The sequence below is a fragment of the Sparus aurata genome, chromosome 12 (genome assembly GCF_900880675.1).
Source record: "Sparus aurata chromosome 12, fSpaAur1.1, whole genome shotgun sequence".
Taxonomy (NCBI): domain Eukaryota; kingdom Metazoa; phylum Chordata; class Actinopteri; order Spariformes; family Sparidae; genus Sparus; species Sparus aurata.
The window spans coordinates 26,536,859-26,557,016 of NC_044198.1; the positions used below are offsets into that span (position 1 = coordinate 26,536,859).

At 43.4% G+C, this 20,158-nt stretch overlaps 2 protein-coding genes across 4 annotated transcripts in view; both read right to left on the bottom strand.

Moving 5' to 3' along the window:
• The window catches only part of clip1b (CAP-GLY domain containing linker protein 1b), a 30,697-nt gene extending 12,921 nt beyond the window's left edge, over positions 1-17,776 (bottom strand). The window contains exons 1-16 of one of the 3 annotated variants that reach the window (XM_030435478.1): positions 17,629-17,753; positions 16,114-16,268; positions 14,140-14,331; positions 13,544-13,987; positions 13,322-13,452; positions 12,338-12,462; positions 12,025-12,226; positions 11,513-11,710; positions 10,653-10,756; positions 10,463-10,523; positions 8,874-8,978; positions 7,285-7,446; positions 6,902-6,997; positions 5,734-5,791; positions 5,552-5,637; positions 2,567-2,641 (exon numbers count right to left, since the gene is read on the bottom strand). In XM_030435478.1, the coding sequence (XP_030291338.1) occupies positions 2,567-2,641; positions 5,552-5,637; positions 5,734-5,791; positions 6,902-6,997; positions 7,285-7,446; positions 8,874-8,978; positions 10,463-10,523; positions 10,653-10,756; positions 11,513-11,710; positions 12,025-12,226; positions 12,338-12,462; positions 13,322-13,452; positions 13,544-13,987; positions 14,140-14,230 (1,938 nt within the window). In that variant the 5' untranslated portion in view covers positions 14,231-14,331; positions 16,114-16,268; positions 17,629-17,753. Of the gene's footprint in view, positions 1-2,566; positions 2,642-5,551; positions 5,638-5,733; positions 5,792-6,901; positions 6,998-7,284; positions 7,447-8,873; positions 8,979-10,462; positions 10,524-10,652; positions 10,757-11,512; positions 11,711-12,024; positions 12,227-12,337; positions 12,463-13,321; positions 13,453-13,543; positions 13,988-14,139; positions 14,332-16,113; positions 16,269-17,628 lie in introns of all 3 variants that reach the window. The other 2 variants (XM_030435477.1, XM_030435479.1) reach the window with 2 other exon arrangements.
• Positions 17,777-17,850: 74 nt separating this feature from the next.
• Positions 17,851-20,158, bottom strand: LOC115592833 (hydroxycarboxylic acid receptor 3-like). The gene has a single exon (XM_030436007.1). The coding sequence runs from the start codon at positions 19,873-19,875 to the stop codon at positions 18,880-18,882; it is 996 nt and encodes a 331-aa protein (XP_030291867.1). The 5' UTR covers positions 19,876-20,158; the 3' UTR covers positions 17,851-18,879.

A 20,158-nucleotide genomic window follows, 5' to 3' on the forward strand; every position in this document is an offset into this window, starting at 1 on the left:
GTAAAATCTTAAGACTGTGTCAGTGATGTGAGGCAGCGTCTGTACACAGACGATCCAACTGTGGCTGCAACTAACAAATATTTCAATCATCGATTCATCTGTCAGTCATACAGTGACGATGTCAGGTTTTCACCCCCTTGGATCTTTTCCCCTTTTATTTCTATTCTATTTTTTTACTCTGTTAATATTATATCCGTTTTCACTTTGACATTTACAAATTCTAGTCAATAAAATCCAGATTATGTCCATCATGATTCAATTTATCAAAGCAATAAACGGGGAAAACATCCAAGGGGGTGTAAACTTTTTACAGCCACTGTAAAATGTCAGAAATACGTGAAAAATGTCTGTGAAAATCATATAGCTGTAACAACACAACGAACTGGCATATGTCGACGATGCAGCGTTGTTTGTGTGGAGGCTGATGTACTATGTGTCCCCTCAAAGCCGTCCACTGTCACTGCCTTTTCCCACGGCTGCTCTGACCCCCTGAACTCACCCAGCAGAGAAAACCGCCTCCCAGCACCAGCTGTGACACATCTTACAACGGTCTTCATCTCAGGAGCTTGAGACACAGATAGCAAGTTAGCGATCTATATACAGAGAAGCTAAGCTAACCTGAAAGAAACACATGAACATGGATTTCAAACAACCACTGATGGAATGAACCAATTTACAGCACAATTCACTAAAATTCTGTTCTGAAGTACAACTTTCAGGTACTTTACTTCACACTGCCTCTCCACCACATCTATTTGATACACTGAGTTAATTGTTACTTTGCAGATTCAGATTATTCAGTCTTCCGAGGCTAATAATTGTGACGTGATATTGTTGTGGGCGAAATATTGTGTTGCATCAAGTCGGTTTATTTTATCTGCAATCTGACAGAAAAATCACTCGTACCAGTAGTCAGGGAACATGCTGAAGGTAGAAAATGATCATTATAAAAATAATAATGATAATATTAATAATAATCTTGACCCCTATGCAAAATATCAGTGTTTGTTTTTTCCAATATCATGCAGCTACACGAGTTCATTCCTCGAAAACCCAATAATGTCCACTTTAAACTCATCAAAGATGAAAAAACTAACTGAGAAGCCAACAACAACCAACACAGCCTTCCAAAAGGTTTGTGTAACAATGAATAGAAATAAAAAAAGAACTATGTAGAGATGAAAGATTATTTGTTCAATCGACTCATCAATAAACCGACGGATCGCTCCAGATGCAGAACCGACAGCTGTGTGAGAGAACGAGACAAGAGGTGCCGACCTCAAACCAACTGTTCATTAAGTCCAGCGATGTTCTGACCAGCCAGGCAGCTCACACACACACACACACACACACACACACACACACACACACACACACACACACACACGACACACACTCTGACATGTGCAGTATTACATCACAACCTACAGCGGCATGGCTGAGCGGAGCGAGGAGGCAGATGTAATAAATAATAAATAAATCAAAGTGTGTTTTCCTCCACAGAGAATAACATCATGCTCTTATAATGGAGCTGAAAAAACAGTTTACATGTTTAATGACGGTCACGTTATGCTGACATAACATACTGTGTTAAACATAAAATGAACAGTCTAACCTCTAAATTCTACATGTGCAAGTGAGCTTAACATTTTATTTAGAAATGCAGCATTTTGCTCATAATGATTATTAAATTCACTCAATTCATTCAACTTTCAAGGAGACATTTGTTGTTGTTTTTTTCGTTCTAAAAAAGAAATGCTTGCAGGTTTTCCAGAACAGACAGAGAAGCTTACAAAGTGTGTTTACACATATCTCCCACTCTAATCTGCTGTCCATTTCTCTGACCCCCATGAGACCGAACATCTGGAGCTCCCAGGCAGCTCCGAGTTGAGATGAACGTAGGCGAGCAAGAGGGCACCAGAGAGCCGCCGACTGATCAGAGTCGGAGGAGAACGGCGTGATAACAAAAATCTCAGGTTACAGACGGCGGCGAGACGCGGAAACTGAGATGGAATCAAAGAGAGAGCGACGGCCTGCGGTGTTTCACGCACGGCTGATTAAATGCGATGACTGAGAGCTGCACAGTCACATGCTGTCAGTGTGGGAATCCTGATGTGAATACATAATAAAAACCCTGCAGGCTACAAACGCTAAACTTATGTATATTCATGTGTGAATGCTTTCACGGGGCTGTGGACACAAATCCAACTATCTGAGCTCACGTTGGCAGCATGGTTTGGAGGAAAACTTAACACACTGTTAAAGCGATTTCATACACATGCATGCGTTCATCCACATGCTGAAACATCGGACTGTAGAAGGAGAGATATTTAAAGAGCTTGGGGGGTTTTATTTGACCTTTTCAACACAGAGCAAACTTGCTTTAACAGTGTGGTTGTCCGCTCAGAAATAATGGAGCTAACGTTAGCGTAAACTGTTGGATAACTACAGCTGATAAAATCTGCCTGAGACAGTTTTTATTGTATTATTCCAATTTTCAACAGCCAGCATTCACATCTTCTGTTTGTTCTCCAGTTTAAAAAGTAAGTTGGAGGCGTCTGCTCACCTGTGTCTCCAGTGTCTTCTTCTCATTGGTCAGCTGCTCCAGCGACAGCGCCGTCCTCTCTGACTTCTCAACAGCCTGGAAAACATATCAATAATATTAATCGTCACGTTGTCTGGTTATATACTGTATATGTCATGTTTTCCAGAGCAGCCAAACTTATACGAAATATTTTATTTTACTATTTATGCAACATCTTGTCATTTGTTTACATTTAAAGCTGCTTTAACAGTTATTTTTGGCCACTTGAGGCAGTAGAAACAAGATGTTAGCACACCTTTGACATTTTTACTGCCTTATAAAGTTAATAAGGCAAAATTATTAGCAAACAGTTCCCTATTGACACATCCAGCAGAAACGTGGCAACATTATCATTTATTTAGAGTCGTGTTTGTGTCACCTAATGAATATTCACCTCACTCCTGAGGGAAATATCTGGATCTTTAGCTGCCAAATGCTGCACTATGTTCACCAGTTAGTGTCTAACTGAGTCTGTCTGTCTGCTGTTTGCAAACAGACAAAGTGACAATAAAACAAATTGTTTGGCATAAAACCAAAACAAAGAGCTGAAAGATGCTAAAATGGTCAGTAAAGCTGAGGGGGACACAAGAATAATTTCACATTGCACACAATAATTTGATCTGTTGCTAATTCAAAAATGTTTTTATGTTTTTCACAGAAATCACCGTCGCTCAGTGAAAATGGAAGTGCTTAAAATCCAGCATTCCATGAATAGACCGCAGACACCAGAGGTCATTAACAGCCTTGGCTAAAAAAGGAAAGACAGCTCTGTACTGAGTCCGCCTCAAGCCCGTTCAGCTGTTTGACTTCTTAAATCCATTTGTAACGAGCTCCATGAAGCGAGAGCAGCAGCACGAACGCTCTGACTTCAGGGAGGGAGAACAAAATACTCTCTTATAACTGCAAACTGAAATTCCACTCTTGTTGTTCAGAGACGTCTCACATGTGCAAAAATAGCAACAAGAAATATATGTGCTTAAAAAGATTTTCTGTGGCTTGAAACACACCACTGAACTGAATTTGCCCCAAAACAACACCGCTAGCTTAGCGTTAGCCTACAGCTGCACTTCCAGACACTTATCCTGTTAGCAGGATGACGATCGACTGACGTGTGATGAAGGCCAGTCAAATGTTGGGTTTATTTTCTTTTTCCCGAGATCCTTGATCGGTTTGCTTGGGAGGAGGGTTTACTCTGGACAGATTTGGGAAACCAAACTTTGTAACAGGTTGTCAGGGCATAAAACCAACGATCTGTTGATCTCTACAAACCCAGATGTGTTCGTCTAATAGCAGTTGTTGTTTACATCAGAAATCGACTGAATGGTTATACCCCTAATTGACTTGCAGTCCTTCTTCTGCAGGTTCTTCTTAAACATCCTTTATGTTGCTCTGATTCGTGTACGATTCTACAGACTTGTTTTCCGGCAGTTCCTCCTGATTGTGACAAGCAGCCACAGCGGACCGACTTCCCAAATCTGTAAAGCTTGAATAAAAATATCTGTCTGGTGTGTCGACTTATCAAACCCAAATGGAAATGAGAGCAACATGTGCATGTGCGTGTCATTAATGTTTTAAAAACACCAAATTAGCCGGAGGCCGCAGCAGCTTTAGAGCTTCACTAAGTCTGAATCAGAGCACACTGGATTACTGAAGGATGGATTAATAAAGGAAAAGACTTCTTGTAAATCCCCAAAACTATTTAATTCTGACATTTTCAGCATCTCCCTCCAAGACGTTCACAAATACTTTGTTGAAGTCTGTCAACAGCCAGAAGCAGACGGAGCTATCTTGGTGAGAATCAGTAAATGCCAACATGCTGATTCATGGTCTACTAATGTTATCCGACTGTTAGCTGCAGTCAGAGCCGTGACTTCAACTCTGCTCACAGACAGAAGCTCTCAGGCTCCTCTGTGTGCAGCGTAAACACAACAATGAGGAGTCTGTTTACACGAGGTTAGGATGTAATGTCGTTTGCGGCCACAGCAGGAAGCTGAGATTTAAAGGGTTCGGTTTGATTCACTAAAGTCACACAATAACACAAACAATCAAAACCACAGAGGCGGTAGTAGACCAGCATCCAGTGTTTGATGAGGTAAAATTAAGATTTCTGTAAAAGGAGTCTGGCGGCTTTGGAGGAAGCAATTTAACAGCTTCAGTTTTCCAATCGACAAAGGCTGTCTGATGACAAAGTGAAGCAACGACGATACTTTAATAAGCACAAACGCGAGGGGCTTCAAAGACAAACAAGCGACTAGAACGCAAGTGAATCTGACAGCGTTAGAGATGTTTCAGAGATCCTTAATTGACTTCTTTGAGAAGAGCGTTCACCCTTGAAGAAAAAAAGCTTTACTGAACTGTAGTGACAATACTGCCTTCTTTTGTTTATTGTTGAATCACTGAAGGCTGCATTTTTGTTGACTATGGAATCTTTATTTTTGGTGAATAATATCTGAACTCATCCAACCCTAAACTGCAGAGAAACACCAGGACAAAGTCAAGCTGTTGTTGAAAAGTAGCCCTATCTTTTTAAAGAATAATCTGAAGATGATAATGCGATGACGTAAGTTAATGTCGAGTCCCTGAGAGCTAGCAAACGTCAACAAGTTCACTAACTGCTCCATTATTTAGCAAAACAATGGTTGGCTTTAACGCTATTTCTTGCACTTAATTGTGCCGGTCATAATCTCAGTAAACTATATAAACGTAACTGAAGTGTGCCCTGAAGGTTAGAGAGGTGCAGCTCTGCAGGATGTTGTTGTCAGGACTTTAGACATAATGAAACTGCATCTATGGTCTCTAATTTAACATATGCTTCAATGCATTTCAGCTAAGCTTTGCGTTGAAGTGAGCACTATATACGTAACTTAAATATCGTTTATCTGTTGCCTTGATAACTTTAAAAGCACTCAAACACCCTGGAGGGGGTTTAACTGAGTAAATGTACATTGACCACATGTGTGAACGTACCTGCGTCAGCTTCTTCTCTCTGCTCTCGCTCTCCTCCTTCAGGGTCTCGTAATCTTTCTTTGACTGCTCCACATTCTGCTCCAATTCTGACAGGAAACAGACTTCAGCGTCAACAACAACCATCAACACAGATACAAAAAAAAAAAGATCAAATTCAGCTGAGACACATCTGATGTGTTTACCTTGCATGGTCTGTGCCGTCCTCGTGTTCTCCTCCTCAGCTGTCTCAAGCTTTTGTCTCTGAAACAGAGAAAAACATCAGCTTCACTACGACTAATCACTCACATCACATCGCTCAGTAACATTCTTGTACCTTGAGCTAAGCAGAGAAGAATGACTGGGCCCATGAAACACGCAGGTTTGTGGATAAAATGCTCCTCGTAATGAGAGCACTTCCACTATGCCCACGAGCAAAACACGTCACAGTGAAAACAAGAGGAATCTACAGTTAGACGCTCACAGATGTGCAGCCGTTTTACATTCATTCCACTCTACGCAGGTTATGATGGCATCAGACCAAATCAAACTATCTGTGACACTTCGAGAGCAGAAAAACAAGATGATTCATTTATCGAAACATCAATCAACTTTTTTAAGACTGGATTCTAAACATGTGATTACAACGGTGAAGATGAGGCCTGAGAACACGCAGCCTTTCTTCAGACTCTGACAAAGACGCAGTCGAGCTGAAACATCTGTTTGTCTCTGAAGTTCTGAAGCAGCTGACTGAGCTTTTCATTTTTAGTAACGCAAAAGCACCAACGAGTTACTTTTCCACACCATGATCATGTTGGTCACCGATATGTTTGTTTGGAGACGTAACTAAATAAATACAAGGATTTAAGCTTCCTAAGAGTTTTCCACTACTTATGATGGAAGCATCAAACATTTTGTTAGGATACTGTCTTGTATGTGGCGACCCGATGGCTCAGTCAGTAGCCTGCCTGTCTCATGTACAGAGGTCCTGTCCTGCTGCAGCGGTCCAGGTCCAGGCTTCAGGTCCAACCTGTGGCACTGCTGCACCCCCCCTCTCTCATTGCACTTCCTGTCACTTCTCTGAACTGTCCTGAATTGGTGCACTGTACGTTTCATTTCAAACGTTGAGAATTTCTCATTTTTGGGTTGTTTATTTGTCACATCCTCTGTGTGTATCGGCCTCAAGACTGTTGTTGTGACTTCTACATTAAAAGTGACTCCAGTCCAATTCTTCTATTTGGATAACAGACACTTATTTAAAAATCCCCCGACTTTAACAGGCAGCTGAAGCCAGAAATGTTAGAGAGGAGCGACGTGGTCGTCTTTTTCTCTTCTCTCGGTTAATTTATGATCATTACGTTCTGGGTTTCTCACCAGGCCCGTCAGCTGCTGTTCCAGACTGCTCTTATCTTGCTCCAGAGACTGAACCTCCTTCTGTTTGCTCTCCAGGTCGACGCTCAGCTCACTGATCTGTTGGGGACACACAGTATAGAACATACATTATACACATGTACATCCGAGTACAGCCATAAATTATGCATCGGCACAGTGGCTTGAACTAACCACACATTAAAAGGACATATGCCTATTTACATTAGGAGCTAAGGGAGGGTTGTAAATAGATATTGCATGAATCGTCCAAGTTTGACATCCGGCCATAAATTATATAATAAAGAGGGTGATGAATAATCCATTTTACAGGTGGTGAGAGTCGTGCAGCTGCTGAACACAACACCTGCCGGGTCGTCCCCACAAACCTTCTTCTCCTGAGACTGAGCCTGAGCCTTCAGGCTGCTGATCTGCTGCTGGGACAGAGAGGCGGCGTCCTCCTTCTGCTGCGACGCCCGCAGCCTGAGCTGGAGGTCGGCCACCTCCCGCTCCAGCTCCATGATCCTGGAGCGCTCCGACACCGTGGCCACCTACAGCACCACACGCAGAAGAGGAGGCATGAAGGCAAAGAGGAGGCAGGAGAGCTGACAGAGTGATGTGGACCAAATGTGGTTTCACTGGTCTAATGGTGGGATTCAACAATATCAAATGACTTAGAATCAGTCGAATTTTGATCTAATTTACCATCCTTTGTCTAAAAAACATCACAAACTAGTGAAAGATGCCCGTCACATTTCCCAGAGCCCGAGAGGACGACTTCACGCTGCTTGTTCTGTCAAACCGACGATCCAACACCAAAATATGTTTAATATTAATAAGAGAGACTGAATTATTTTTTTTAAAAGTTGCTTTGGGTCGGTTATTATTATCAAACTGCTGGTGAAGTTTACTGTTTCAGCACTCCGACTTCATTTTGTACAATAAAGTTTATTGTTTAACAGTTAAGTATCCTGCCTCCATTACACGAAATCTTTTTCACCAGTGTTTGATAACTAAATTAAAGGGTCATTGCAAAAAAAATCCAGAATCAATCGGGCTCTAAAGGGACATCATGTTGTCTAACCACAAACTAAACTTATCAAACACTTCCTCAAACCTTTCTGCTGAATAAAACCTTCAGTCACATCCTCAGATTTATGTGTTGAAAAAAAACAAAAACACTTATTTTGAACAGATGCAACTGATTCGTCTTTCTTTAGGCGACTTTGACTCATCAAACAGGTCAAAGTTTGGACCTTCTGCTTTAAGGGTAAAGGATAGCAGTGTGGTACATTTTTCTTACAGTCAACAAATCCCATGAAAAGACCAAACCAGCACTGAATGTGTGTGTGTGTGTGTGTGTGTGTGTGTGTGTGTGTGTGTTTCACAGCCTCATGTATCTCACATACATCACAATATCTGTCCAACTGACTCTCCACTCGTTCTGCTACTCAGACGTAAAGAAGAGGGGTGTTGGATTAAACCCTCATATCTGACAGTAACCACCTGTTTATAAAAATGACACCACATGTTTGTGAGCTGTTTTTAAAGGTTCACATCTTCAGCGGAGAGCCGGTGGGTTTGCAGCTGAGTGCAGCAGACGGAGGGAGAAGTTGGTGAGTAAAAAAAACACATTGTTGGTTTTTTGGGGCTTTTCGTGGGATTTGTTGAGGAAGAAAAATGAAGGCTGACATCGTCATAAGCACAGGCATTTCCAAACTCTATTATCTAAAAGAGCTTTCATGCACACATGCATAACTATGATAGACCTGCGTTATTAGAGAAGCTCGAGGCCGATGGGATGTTAATGTACCTACGCCGGGGCTGATCGTGGACCGGGCCGTGAGGGAAGAAACTTTGTGACAAATCTGAAAAAACTGCATAATTCCTTCAATATATTCTGCGCATCATTATTAAACCTAGTGGGGGAAAAGCACATCACTCAGCCGCGCTGTGGGACTGGGACTGCCAGCATTACCCTAGTGTCCTCTAAATCCCTCTGGAGTTTTTCAGCTTTGGTCTTTTCAAAGAGCAGGCTCTGCTCAAGCTCCTTTATGTGGGCATGCTCCAGTCTGGTCTGCGTCTGTTAGTAAGAGAGAGCAGGAAGAGAAGGAGAACAAACACCAACACTGCAACACTGACATGCCAGCTCTGTGCCACGAACAGAAAAAAAGACGACGAGACTTTAAAGAGAAGGCCGGTGAGTAAGAAAGCACTGATGGTTTACAGCATTTCAATTTCATCAGTTGGTTGTGAACAGAAGGAAAAGATTGTTATTGGCTCACTCCGAGGAGGATAAGGAGTTAATTATTCATCTCATTCTGACTCCCAGATACTTTTATTTCTCTTCTTCGGCCACTTGTTTGCTTGTATTCAGATGTTGAGGGAGACTTATTCAGGCAGCGAGGGTAAAGAGGGTGCAGACAAGAGAGGAGGATGAAAGCGTACAAGAAGACTGGAGGACAAAAAAACAGCTTTCAAGAACAGGCATGTGGATGAAAAGATGAGGAGAGGATGGTAATTTAAAGTGCCGCAGACGGGAGGGAAAAAAACATCCAAGAAGATGGGTGAGTGAATTAAGGATGAATGAATAAATGAAAGGAGACGGAAGAAAGAAAAGACGCGTCTGAACAAGAAAGCCGATGAATGATTCAAAGAGCGCAGGAAAAGGAAAAAGCTTGAGACAGAATGATTGATTTGATCATCAGCTCTTATTTTTTAGTGGAAAATCACAACGCAGTAATAAAAGTTAGTGTCCGTTTCTTCACTTAATGTCGTGTGGAACAAAGTAGAAGTAGAAAGGTTCATCATCTGTCTGGTTTTAATGAAGTGTGTGTGATCCCAGGGTTCCTGCAGGTTTCAGTTTGTTTAATTTAAAGGCTAATTTCACCCAAAAATAAAAATTCAATCATTATCTACTCAGCTCCAATGCTGATGGAAAGTAAATCCTGAGTTACAGTAGAGAATCAAAGCGGCTGAAACGTGCAGAACGACTTGATAATGTGATTGTTTGATGGCTGATCGTGTGTCCATGTTGGGAAGCTGTGTACACACTGACTGATGCCTGCGTTGTTACCACAGCAACCCACAGCAGTGCTAAAAGTTGATTTGCCTGCAGTCTGAACAAGAATGAAACACGCTGTTCTCGAGCCAGATACTTTAACTTGAACAGAAACGTTTTACTTCGACACGTTGGCTCACACGCCGGGCTGCACAGTTTGTATTTGTGGTTGTTGGTTCCTTGCTGGTTTCGTTTAGCAGCTCTGTAACAATGTGAGCAACAAAATCTTTTCCCCAAAAACACATTTAAAAGTGAGAGTGAAGTTAATCAATTCTTTATACCCGTAAGTCCTAATAGGCCTAAAATTCAGGTCCTTGGAATTTTAGACATTTTGAGACTTGGGGCCTGCAGAAACCCTGGGTAATGTAAAATAACCACCTAGTTTGTCAATAATTCACAAATGAATATCATAAAGAAAGCATGAGCCTGACAAGTGGGAGATTTATAGCTGGAAGGACTGAGAGAAGATGTTTAATTGAGAGGCAGGTTATATAACCACGAGTTACCTCCAGGTCTCCTTTGGTGATGCACGCCTCTTCCACACGGAACTGCAGATCTTCCACTTTTCTGTCAAACAGGGACGAACACAAAGTTTTCCTCCAAAAGCAACTTCCACTTCACGTTTAGACAGTGACACATGAGACGTATCGACGGTCCGTGTCATGAGCAGGCTACAGGTGAAGTCAGACCACCCACCTCTTCTCCTCCTCTAGCTGGTTGAGCAGCTCCACTTTGTCTCGATCTGCTGCCTCCACCAGCGAACGCAGCTGGTCCAACTTTGCCTCCATCTCCACCGCATGCTGCAACACAGAGACAATAACACATCTGATGTTGGTTACTGACTAAATCTTTAACATAAGTGGCAAGAATAACAGAATAAACTGTTTATCAGGTTATTTTACTGACTGATCTGTATTGTCATACCCTTTGGCTCCCACAGATCATTGCTCCCTTCTGTTTAACAATCTCCTTATATCTGTGTTTTTGTAAAACTTATATTTTTTACGCTAATCATTTTGTGTGGCCTGTCCTGTTCCAGGTCTCCACAGTGGAGGTGTGGCTCGGGCACCGCTTGGCGCTGCCTCGACCTGCACAGACGTCCTCCTGGATCCACACACTTCACATATATCTTATAAATAATTTACTTGTATCAGATGTTCTGTCAATGAAATCTGTTCACTCTGTGATTTTGTTGTTCTCTTCTGTACATGTGACATCTACAGGACATGAGCAGGAGCATACAGAAACACAGACTCTGACATTTTCAGCTGTTTCCACAAATGTTATAGATTATAACTTTTATAGGATCAAAATATGTCGAACAGCTGAGTCGTTACACATCCTGCAGTCAACATGAACACCAGGTGTGCTCGATAAGTTCTCTTGATTTACTTGTGTTGGGCAAACATTAAAAGTAATGGATACAAATATAAATTTAATTACAGCATTTAAGAACAACAGAATAAAAAACAGAGGTAAGTGTTTGTCTTTATGATTTATGTTGGTTTTCTGTGCCTGTACTTGTTAACATCCATGTGTGCAGGTGTGTGTCAGACCTGATCCCGTCCCTTTATCAGCTGAGTCAGCTCCTGCTGCACCTCCCCTGCGTGGCTGGTTGCCTTGGCCACCTCGCACCTCTCCAGATCTCTCTCTGCCAGCAGCTGCTCGATGTGCTGCTGCTTCTCCTTCAGAGCCTCCTGCAGCGCCGTGGTGCCAGAGATCTTACGGGCGTAGCGAGCAGATGTCTCCGTCAGCTGCAGAGATACAGTGAAAAACATTCACATTTAACATTTTGGATGTTGTCTGACGCTGTTTTTACATACAGGTACACCAGGTGTGTAGACTGTGTCAGAGGTAATGTCTCTGTACTGCAGTCTAAACTACAGATTAAAAAACAGGACAAGGTGGAAAAAAGTCACCTCATGTTAGAAACACAAAATTCAAATCCTCCTCAGGAAATGACCCAAATACTCAAAAGTTAACGATGAGTTTCCAGCCGATGCACACGCAGCCTCAGCTGTGATTTGGTTTGGGGATGCGTTGTGTGACGCCGCTCTGTCAGTCTTACCAGTCCTGCTCGGCTGGGTTTGCCGCTGATTGAGGAAGTGGCGGAGCTGAGCGAGCTTATGGAGGAGGCGCTCGGGCTCCTCTTCAGGGTGGACCTCCTCCGGGAGCTCTTGGCCTTGGTCGGTGTGGTGCACGGGAAGCCGATACGCGTCACCTTGTGGACCGGAGCGAACAGACCGTACCTGGGCAGGCACTGAAAGTATCTGAGGAGGAGAACAGGTGGCACAGACTGAAACCTCAGCCGACACACTGACAGCTGGTTTAAGATTTATCTTTATGATTGATGCTGTTAAAACAGATTTGTTTCTGCTCACCTGGTCCCCGCCACAGCGCCGTCATTCTTCCCGAGCGGTTCATCCAGTTCCACTCCACACCACTCCCCTTTGGCAAAGTCTGTCTCTCCCAGAAACCGAACCACTCCTGCCTTCGTCCCACCAACCTGCACACAAAGAAAAGCAATCACAGCTAGAATGGCACTCCGTAGAGCGTATACCTCTGCCAAGGCCCTTTGATTCAGTCAGGCCTAATCCAACATCAAAGGTGCAATACATAAGAATTGGTCTCTTTGAAGTCATCCCAACAAATACGGCCTGCATGTCAGCAGAGTTTCTTTACATTCTGTTGATAATTTGATTTCCTCTTTGAATGTTTAAAACTAATTTAAACATATTGCACCAAATAAAACACATTTAAAGCCACCTGATCCAGACTTTTATTTGGGTCTGTATCAAGTTCTACTCATTTATAGAAACCAGCCAACTAAATACACCTGTTTTTTGTTGTTTTTTTTGTCAAGATTGATGCATTATTCCCTGAGAAGTTTGCAAAATGTCAAAAAATATCAGCTCATAATGTTAAAGAAAGTGAAAAGTAAATAATCCTGGATCTGTCTCTTTACTCAGATCAGCACCAGAAGTTAAAGGGGTCAGTTCTGGACCCAGACACGTCCTCCATCCAGGTTTCATGGAAATCCATTTATTATTTTTTGTGAAATCCTGCTGACAAACCAACAAACCAACCAACCAGCAAGGCTGGTAATAATTAAGGTGTAGACTCTGTTCAAACGGTGTCCCGTGTCTGATTAAATTACCCACTCATCTAATATTTATTGTTGAACTCCTTACTAACAATTAACACTTGGGACACTTTGGAGTTGGCGTATACTAGATATTAAGTGTCTTTTCCAGGTTTTAAAGACTGCATCACAGTGAAATCCCATTGAGGAGAATTCAAAACATCATAACATATATCAGGAATCACAATATCACTTGACAATGCTAAAACGCTGAGCTCCTCACCAGCACGCGGTCTCCCAGCCTCAGCTCCCTCTTCATCTTCTTCTGTGAGTCCGGGTCAGAGATGTTCGACACCGACTCGCTGGACATCATTCGGTTCATCGCTGAAATTGTCTTAATGCCGGTGCCCTGAGCTGAGCAACAAATAAACACTCTTAGTATTAGTGAAAAAACTGCCTTTACTTCATCGAACAACATCCATGTTTTCTGTATTTTCACTGTTACCAATTGAGGTAGGTGCAGCAGGTGCAGCAGGTGCAGCGGGTGCAGCGGGTGCAGCAGGTGCAGCGGGTGCAGCGGGTGCAGCGGGTGTGGACTCGCTCGTTGCCGATGCTCCTGGAGCTGGACTGGCCTGCCTCCCGTTGGCCTCTTTCTCCGGCAGCGCAGTCTTGGATAGCTTTGAAGGCCGCGTGAATATCCCCCTCCCATCCTCACACTGGAAGTACCGGACCCCTGCCACCGACCCGTCGTTCTTCCCGATAGGGTCGTCCAGAACAATCCCCGCCCACTGGCCTGGAGCGAACTGCGTGCCCCCGATGAACTGCACGTAGCCGGGCTTGTTGCCATTGACCCAGACCTTCTCTCCAATCTGGAAGTCTGCGCTCCCCTCCTGGGTCGGGGAGGTCACGGTGCCTGGGGACTTCTCAGGGGGGACTGGCTTTGGAGTGCCTGTAATCACAAAAAAGGTTTTATGCTACCACTTCTCAAAAAAGAATTCAAGTCACTTTTAAAAAGCCAAGTTCTCTAACAAGGTACCACAACCCTCGTCTGACATCTGACTCTCTCAAGAGGCCGATTCAGCCGTCGTCACCGTGTCTTACCAGAGGATGGAGACGTCTTCCCTGGCACCCCGGATGGACGGGCTATTTTACTGGGCGGTTTGAGCCCGCTGGCTTTGCTTGATGTACTCATGGCTCCTTGTTTCTCTTTGGGTCGGGGGGAACTGGCCTAAACAAGGTGGGGGACTAGGCCTTCCCCACCACCCCACAAAGTCCCAATGTGATGAAAGGGAGCTGGAAAACAAAGAAAAAGTCGCCTGAATCACGCAAAATATTCAACAACTACCTTTAGATCAGTGGGAAGACGATGGGAACACAGGAGGTATAAAAGCTGGTATAAAAAAAATCAAACCCGAAAACCATGTCAGTGCAATTTCATGTTTTTAAACACACAGTATGTAATCTCTGCCACTAGGAGTCTCTCAATTTAAACAATGAAAACAAAAGATGTAGTTTGATGATGTTGTGAAGTAGCATGGGACCATGGGTTGAACAAAAAACTTTAAAATGTTTTTAAGTTTTATTTCATGTTGAGTCTCGTTCACTGACTTCCTTCATCGCTCAGCGACAGTCGACAGATTTCTTTGTGTTGAAGACGTCTGCACTAATGAACGTACACAACTCAACTAAAATACATGACAAAGAGCTTGTTGTTTTTAGCCATTTAAATGCAGAAATGTTACATATTATATCTTTAAGCGTAAACTTAAATATGTTAACCTTCTATAAAGCAAATATGGACATTGTTAAAAGAATAAAATGTTTGTTTGATTGTTTCTGTCTCTGTTTAGAAGCCAAATCTTAAATGTGGTGGTTCACTTTCCAAACATGTGTCTGCAAGTTAATCTTCACAGATTATCAATCTTCTGATTATTTTCCCAGTTATCAATTAGTCATTTGGACTAAAATTATTCAGAGGTGAGAAGTATAGAAGTACAAACACCTTTTTCAGGTATCTGTTCTCTACTTTATTTACTTTTCTGACAACTCTTGACTTTCCCTCTCGACATCTGAACACAAATATCTGAACCTCTCCTCCTCACGTTTTTAAAACAGGCTCGTTACTTTAGTTTGATGCATTTGAGGTGAATTATGGATTATATTCATTTGCCAGCAGACACAGCGAGACGAGACAAAGACATAAAAGACACAAGAAGGCGTAAACAGACAGAGGAAGAGACTGGAATGTGGAAAAAAGGCGTGTTAGTGTCTCGTATCTGCAGAGAGTTTCTGATTTTCTCTCTCTGTTGCTGCTCGGGACGCTTTACCAACCCAACATGTGTCTATTTGACGTCCTGGGAATGAGACTCAACAATCAACTGTCTTTGTGGTGCGTTCAGGAACAGCTGGGACAAAATCCTGCAGATTCTACCTTTAACTTTAATAGTCTTTGAATTCTATTAATATGACGTGAGCTTCAGTTAGCTTTGACCACAAATGGCCTTCAGAGGGAGACTTTTTACTCTGATACTCTGAGTACATGTCAGAGCCTGTAATCTATTACTTTACTGGAGTAAAGGAGTTGAGTCTGTATCTGTATCTGTACTTCTACTTGAGTAAATTAAGTACCAGTTTGTACTTTTGCTGCCTTTGGAAAAGAGTGAAAATAGGTCAAATTAACTTTAATTTCAATCATCACTTTCAAAAGCAGTATCAGTGATAGACTTCTCCAGAATATCTGAGAAAACAAATAAAATATTGAACATTTCAAAATCACTTAAGTGACACAGCTAGCTCTCCGGTAGCCTTCAGCAGTTCCAGACACTCAGACAAACCTCAAGCCTCAGAGATCACCACCACCAAATGTATTAATGAAGTTCTGCTTTGATTCAACACTATAAAAACAATAAAACACTTCACTACAGCGATAACAACCACAGCATCTCTGTGAGAGCTGCTGCAAGACTCAGCGAGCCTCCAAACATCCAACCCTGCCTCAACACCTCCTCCTGCGTATCACAGCCCACTGTTTGTTACCAAGCTGTTTGTCATCACGTGTGCAACGTCTCTACTCACATGTGAAATAAAGCGATGCTGATTTTCCACCTCGCACACACTCAAGTGAGACGTTCCTCTCTTCTAACGTTGGCTGTTTGCTTCCTGCCGCTCTCGTAGGTGTTGAAGCAGCTTGTTTCGTGCCTCCATTTTATTCATAAAGCAGATGATTCACTCTGAGTGCAGCGGGGTCGAGACAGACGTTATGTTGAACACAGTAGAGGCTGTTTCCACGTATTATCTACTACACTTACAGAGCACTCCATCCAATGACATCGTCAGGCAGATGATGGGCACTTTGAGATATCAGCCGGGCTCCTACACTACCCAAAATACAGTTCAGTTGGAGCTAGCTTCTTTAAGCTGACCAGGCTGCAGAGGTCTGCTAAGCTCACTGCTTTTTTTAAACCCACAACTTGAATTATTTTCATTTCTCAACATGTCGTCTTCGGCCCAAAGTGATGCTGACTCAAGTGTTAGTCATCGTGTTGAGCCTCAAGCCACAGAAGGCTTTATGTAACTTTTTCACATGTGCAGCAGTTCTACCAGAGACCCGTAAACACACTTTGATGCAAAAAAACAAACAGTGTAGATGCACAGATTTGTCGTCTACACTCGGACACAGACCTTGCTGGCAGAAGGTGGGAATAGGGGCGATTAAAAGACCTGTGTAAGCCAACTAATGTTGTGGAAAAGTGGCAACAGAGACAAGAACACACACACAAGAGCTTTATGTTTGACTCAGATGTAATCTGAGGGGCCCACAGGTCATTTCTGCCCCTGGGGTCTCCTGGCAGGTTAATCCAGCCATGGTGTCTAAAAACTTGAGCTTCATAAGAAACGAGTATTACTTTAACAACAAAAAGGAGGACTGACTTGTTTTGTCTGCACCTAACTCTTCCTGGTACCACAGAAGAACAGGTGTGTTTCAGACTCATCCTCTGCAGTGACCAGGTAAACAGGAGGAGACCCTCCCTCCCTCCCTCCCTCCGCCCCGCCGGTGCAGCCAGACCAAAACAACGAGCACACCCAGAGCTGTCAAACCTTCATCCTGCGGCTCCACAGGCTCTCCTGGAGTCTCAGACCACCACAGCCTCAAACAGCCAGACGAGCTTTTCAACATACAAACCGTGAATGAATAAATGATCATGACGAACATGATGATGACACCGGCCGTGTTGTTTGTCTCCGGGCTGGGCTGCTCCTACTTGATGCATCCCTGGAGCTAGCTAGTAACTTGGGTGTGCACCGCCCCAACACTTTTTCCCAACCACCCAACACGTCTAACCACACACTGACATGTTAATCTGACCACTCATGTTACTGACAACTTCTTTCTTTATGTCATATTGTTTATCCTGGTCGTTGGCGGTTGGCTCCCTGCTGGAATGCGCTCCAACTGCCACAGCTAGCTAGCTTCAGATTAGCAAGAACGCACAAACTGCCGTTAACATAAAGCAACTAACGGTCGATTCAGGTGATAAAGAAGTGAAATGAAAGCAGGCAGGTGTGCAGAGAGTTGGTGCGGGAGCTTACTTGGTCTCTTTTGGTGAACTGGGTCTCAGTAAAGGATGCCGTGTGTGGGAGCAGCAGCGCACCTTCGCACCGTTACATGTTTTTCCCACTGCCCAGCCCCAGACTCGCACAATGACGTCACCTTGGGAAGCAGCGCTGCGTTCACGGTACCGACTGTAAAGCTCGTACATTCGAGCACCACAAAATGAGGCGGAAAAAACGGCACAAAAGTAATACATGATGTATTTTAGCAATCCTAATGTTTAATTTGATCATTGTGAACGAAATATGACAGGATACAAATAATGTGAATTGAAGTTTATGCACACATCATGACAAAAAATACATCGCTTTTATTGTATTTCTACAAATCACCTGCATGCTCACTAACCCTCCTATTAGAGACATTCCACTTTGCTATGGATGTGTTGTTTACAAGCTGCTCTACTGAGGTCAGTAAACCTTCTGTCAGCTGGTTGACTGAATTGCAGTGTAAATATTGTTCTACTGGGTGGCTGGAAATCAGTGTTTGCAGTTCACAGTCGGTGTGATTGACATTTCAAAGTATTATATGAACTCCCTTACGTAGATAAAGCGTAATGTTTATATGTTCAATTACATATTTGACAGGTATTGTTACCTTTACAAGCATTTGCATTACATGTTTAACCAGGTTACTTTGCTCATGGACAGTATTTTTCATTGTTAAAGGGTAACGCCACTATTTTCAGACATTAAACTGTTTTTATCCTTATTCATCCCATATTTGAAAAAATATGTATAAGGCTCCAAAGTCTCCAGTTTGAGTTGCATTGTGGGTAATGTAGGCACCAGGTCAGACTCATTTACAGATAAATGATAAAAACTGATACAGAAGAACCAGCGATATCAACTTTTTTTACACCTTACGCCTTTTTCCTTCTTTTCAAAACCTGGGTTTACCCACAATGCAACTCAAAGCTGCATTGCTGGAGGCAATTTATCAGATTACTACTTTTTTTAAAAGGCCTGTTAGCACACTTTAATGTGTAAAATTTGTGGAGTTACCCGTTAAAGGCTCATAGTTACTCATTAAAAGTTGCAACCACACTCACAAGGTTATAATTTGTAATTAAACAGCACACAGACTTCAGAAGGGTAAATGTGTCGTTCACAATCACAGAAAGACCCCGTCACACTTGAATAATAAGATTTCTTTATCAGTAACCACCGATTTAAAGGTGCATTATGCGTTAATGTAACAATATTAGCAGGAAACAACCGCAGCTGGCTTTATATCCTCCTTCTACCATCAACAGTTGAAATGTCATTCTCAGAAGATTCCGTCTCCTCTTTGTCGTCGGCCCGTCCCAGCAGCTTGTTCAGGAGCTTTTTGAAGGTGCCGCTGAAGGCAGGGCTCGAGAAATAATACACGACAGGGTTGAGGACGCTGTTAAAGTAGGTGAAACACACTGATGTGTAGAACGCCAGGTTGGCCTGCTCGAAGTATCTGCATTCATCATACCATACCTTCAGGATCCACACAGCGATGCGGGATATCGTGCTGGGGAAGAAGCAGGTGATGAAGATTAAAGCCACGGCCAAGACAAACTGAACAGCCCGTTTGATTTTCCCCGTTTTGTCCAAGGTTCTGCTTCTCAGCTGCCAGGTGATTCTGATGGTGCAGAAAGCGACGATCGCTGTGGGAAGGAAAAACTGGACCACGTAGAAAGTGTTGTGCCAAGTGGACAGGGGACTGAAGCCCATGCAGATGTTGAAACTCTCACACTGCGTACGGTTGGCGTTGTAGAAGAAGTGCTCATTGGCCAGAAGATAACCTGTGGCAAGAAAAATCAGACCCCAGAGTCCGAGGGAGACCAAGAGAGCGTAGCCCAGGCCCATGCGGTTGATCCGGTTCAGTGGGTGGACGATCTTCAGGTAGCGGTCAACAGCGACAGCCGTGAGGAAGAAGATCCCGGCTGCACGGTTGGCAGCCAGCAGAAAGAGCAGGATGCGACACAAAGCATCACCGTGGAGCCAGTTCTTCCCACGTCTGTAGTAGTCGGCTCTGAAGGGGAGGCAGAACAGAACGATGGAGTCGGCTACAGCCAGGTGAGTGAGGTACACCGAGTTGGGCTTCCACTCGTCCATGTGAAAGATGAACATCCACAGGGCGACAACGTTCCCCATCAGCCCAAACATGAACTCCAAGATCAGGATCGGAGGCAGAAGTTGGTCCAGGAGGGGCGCGTTGAAGGCGCAGCACACGTCCGACTGGTTGAGATTCATCCTGTGAACGGTCAATGAAGCACAGCCGGCCGCTCTGCAGTGTCAACACAGATATGCTGTACCAGGTGACTTCTTTGGTAGAGAATTATCCTCCCTCTCATGCAAACACGCTAAATTCTAAAGTGGCGAACAGCTGTGCACTGTGTGTTATCTTTGGGGAAGTGATATTGACCCAGAGGAGCATGGAAACAACTGTAAATGTTATCTGTCGAGGGATGTGCCCTCATTATAAAACTATTATGCAGGAGAATAGGTTCACTCAAGGGGACTGAGTGGGTCCATC

Bases quoted from the DNA above. Each gene is read 5' to 3' on its own strand.
- LOC115592833 (XM_030436007.1), bottom strand. From the start codon at position 19,875: ATGAATCTCAACCAGTCGGACGTGTGCTGCGCCTTCAACGCGCCCCTC.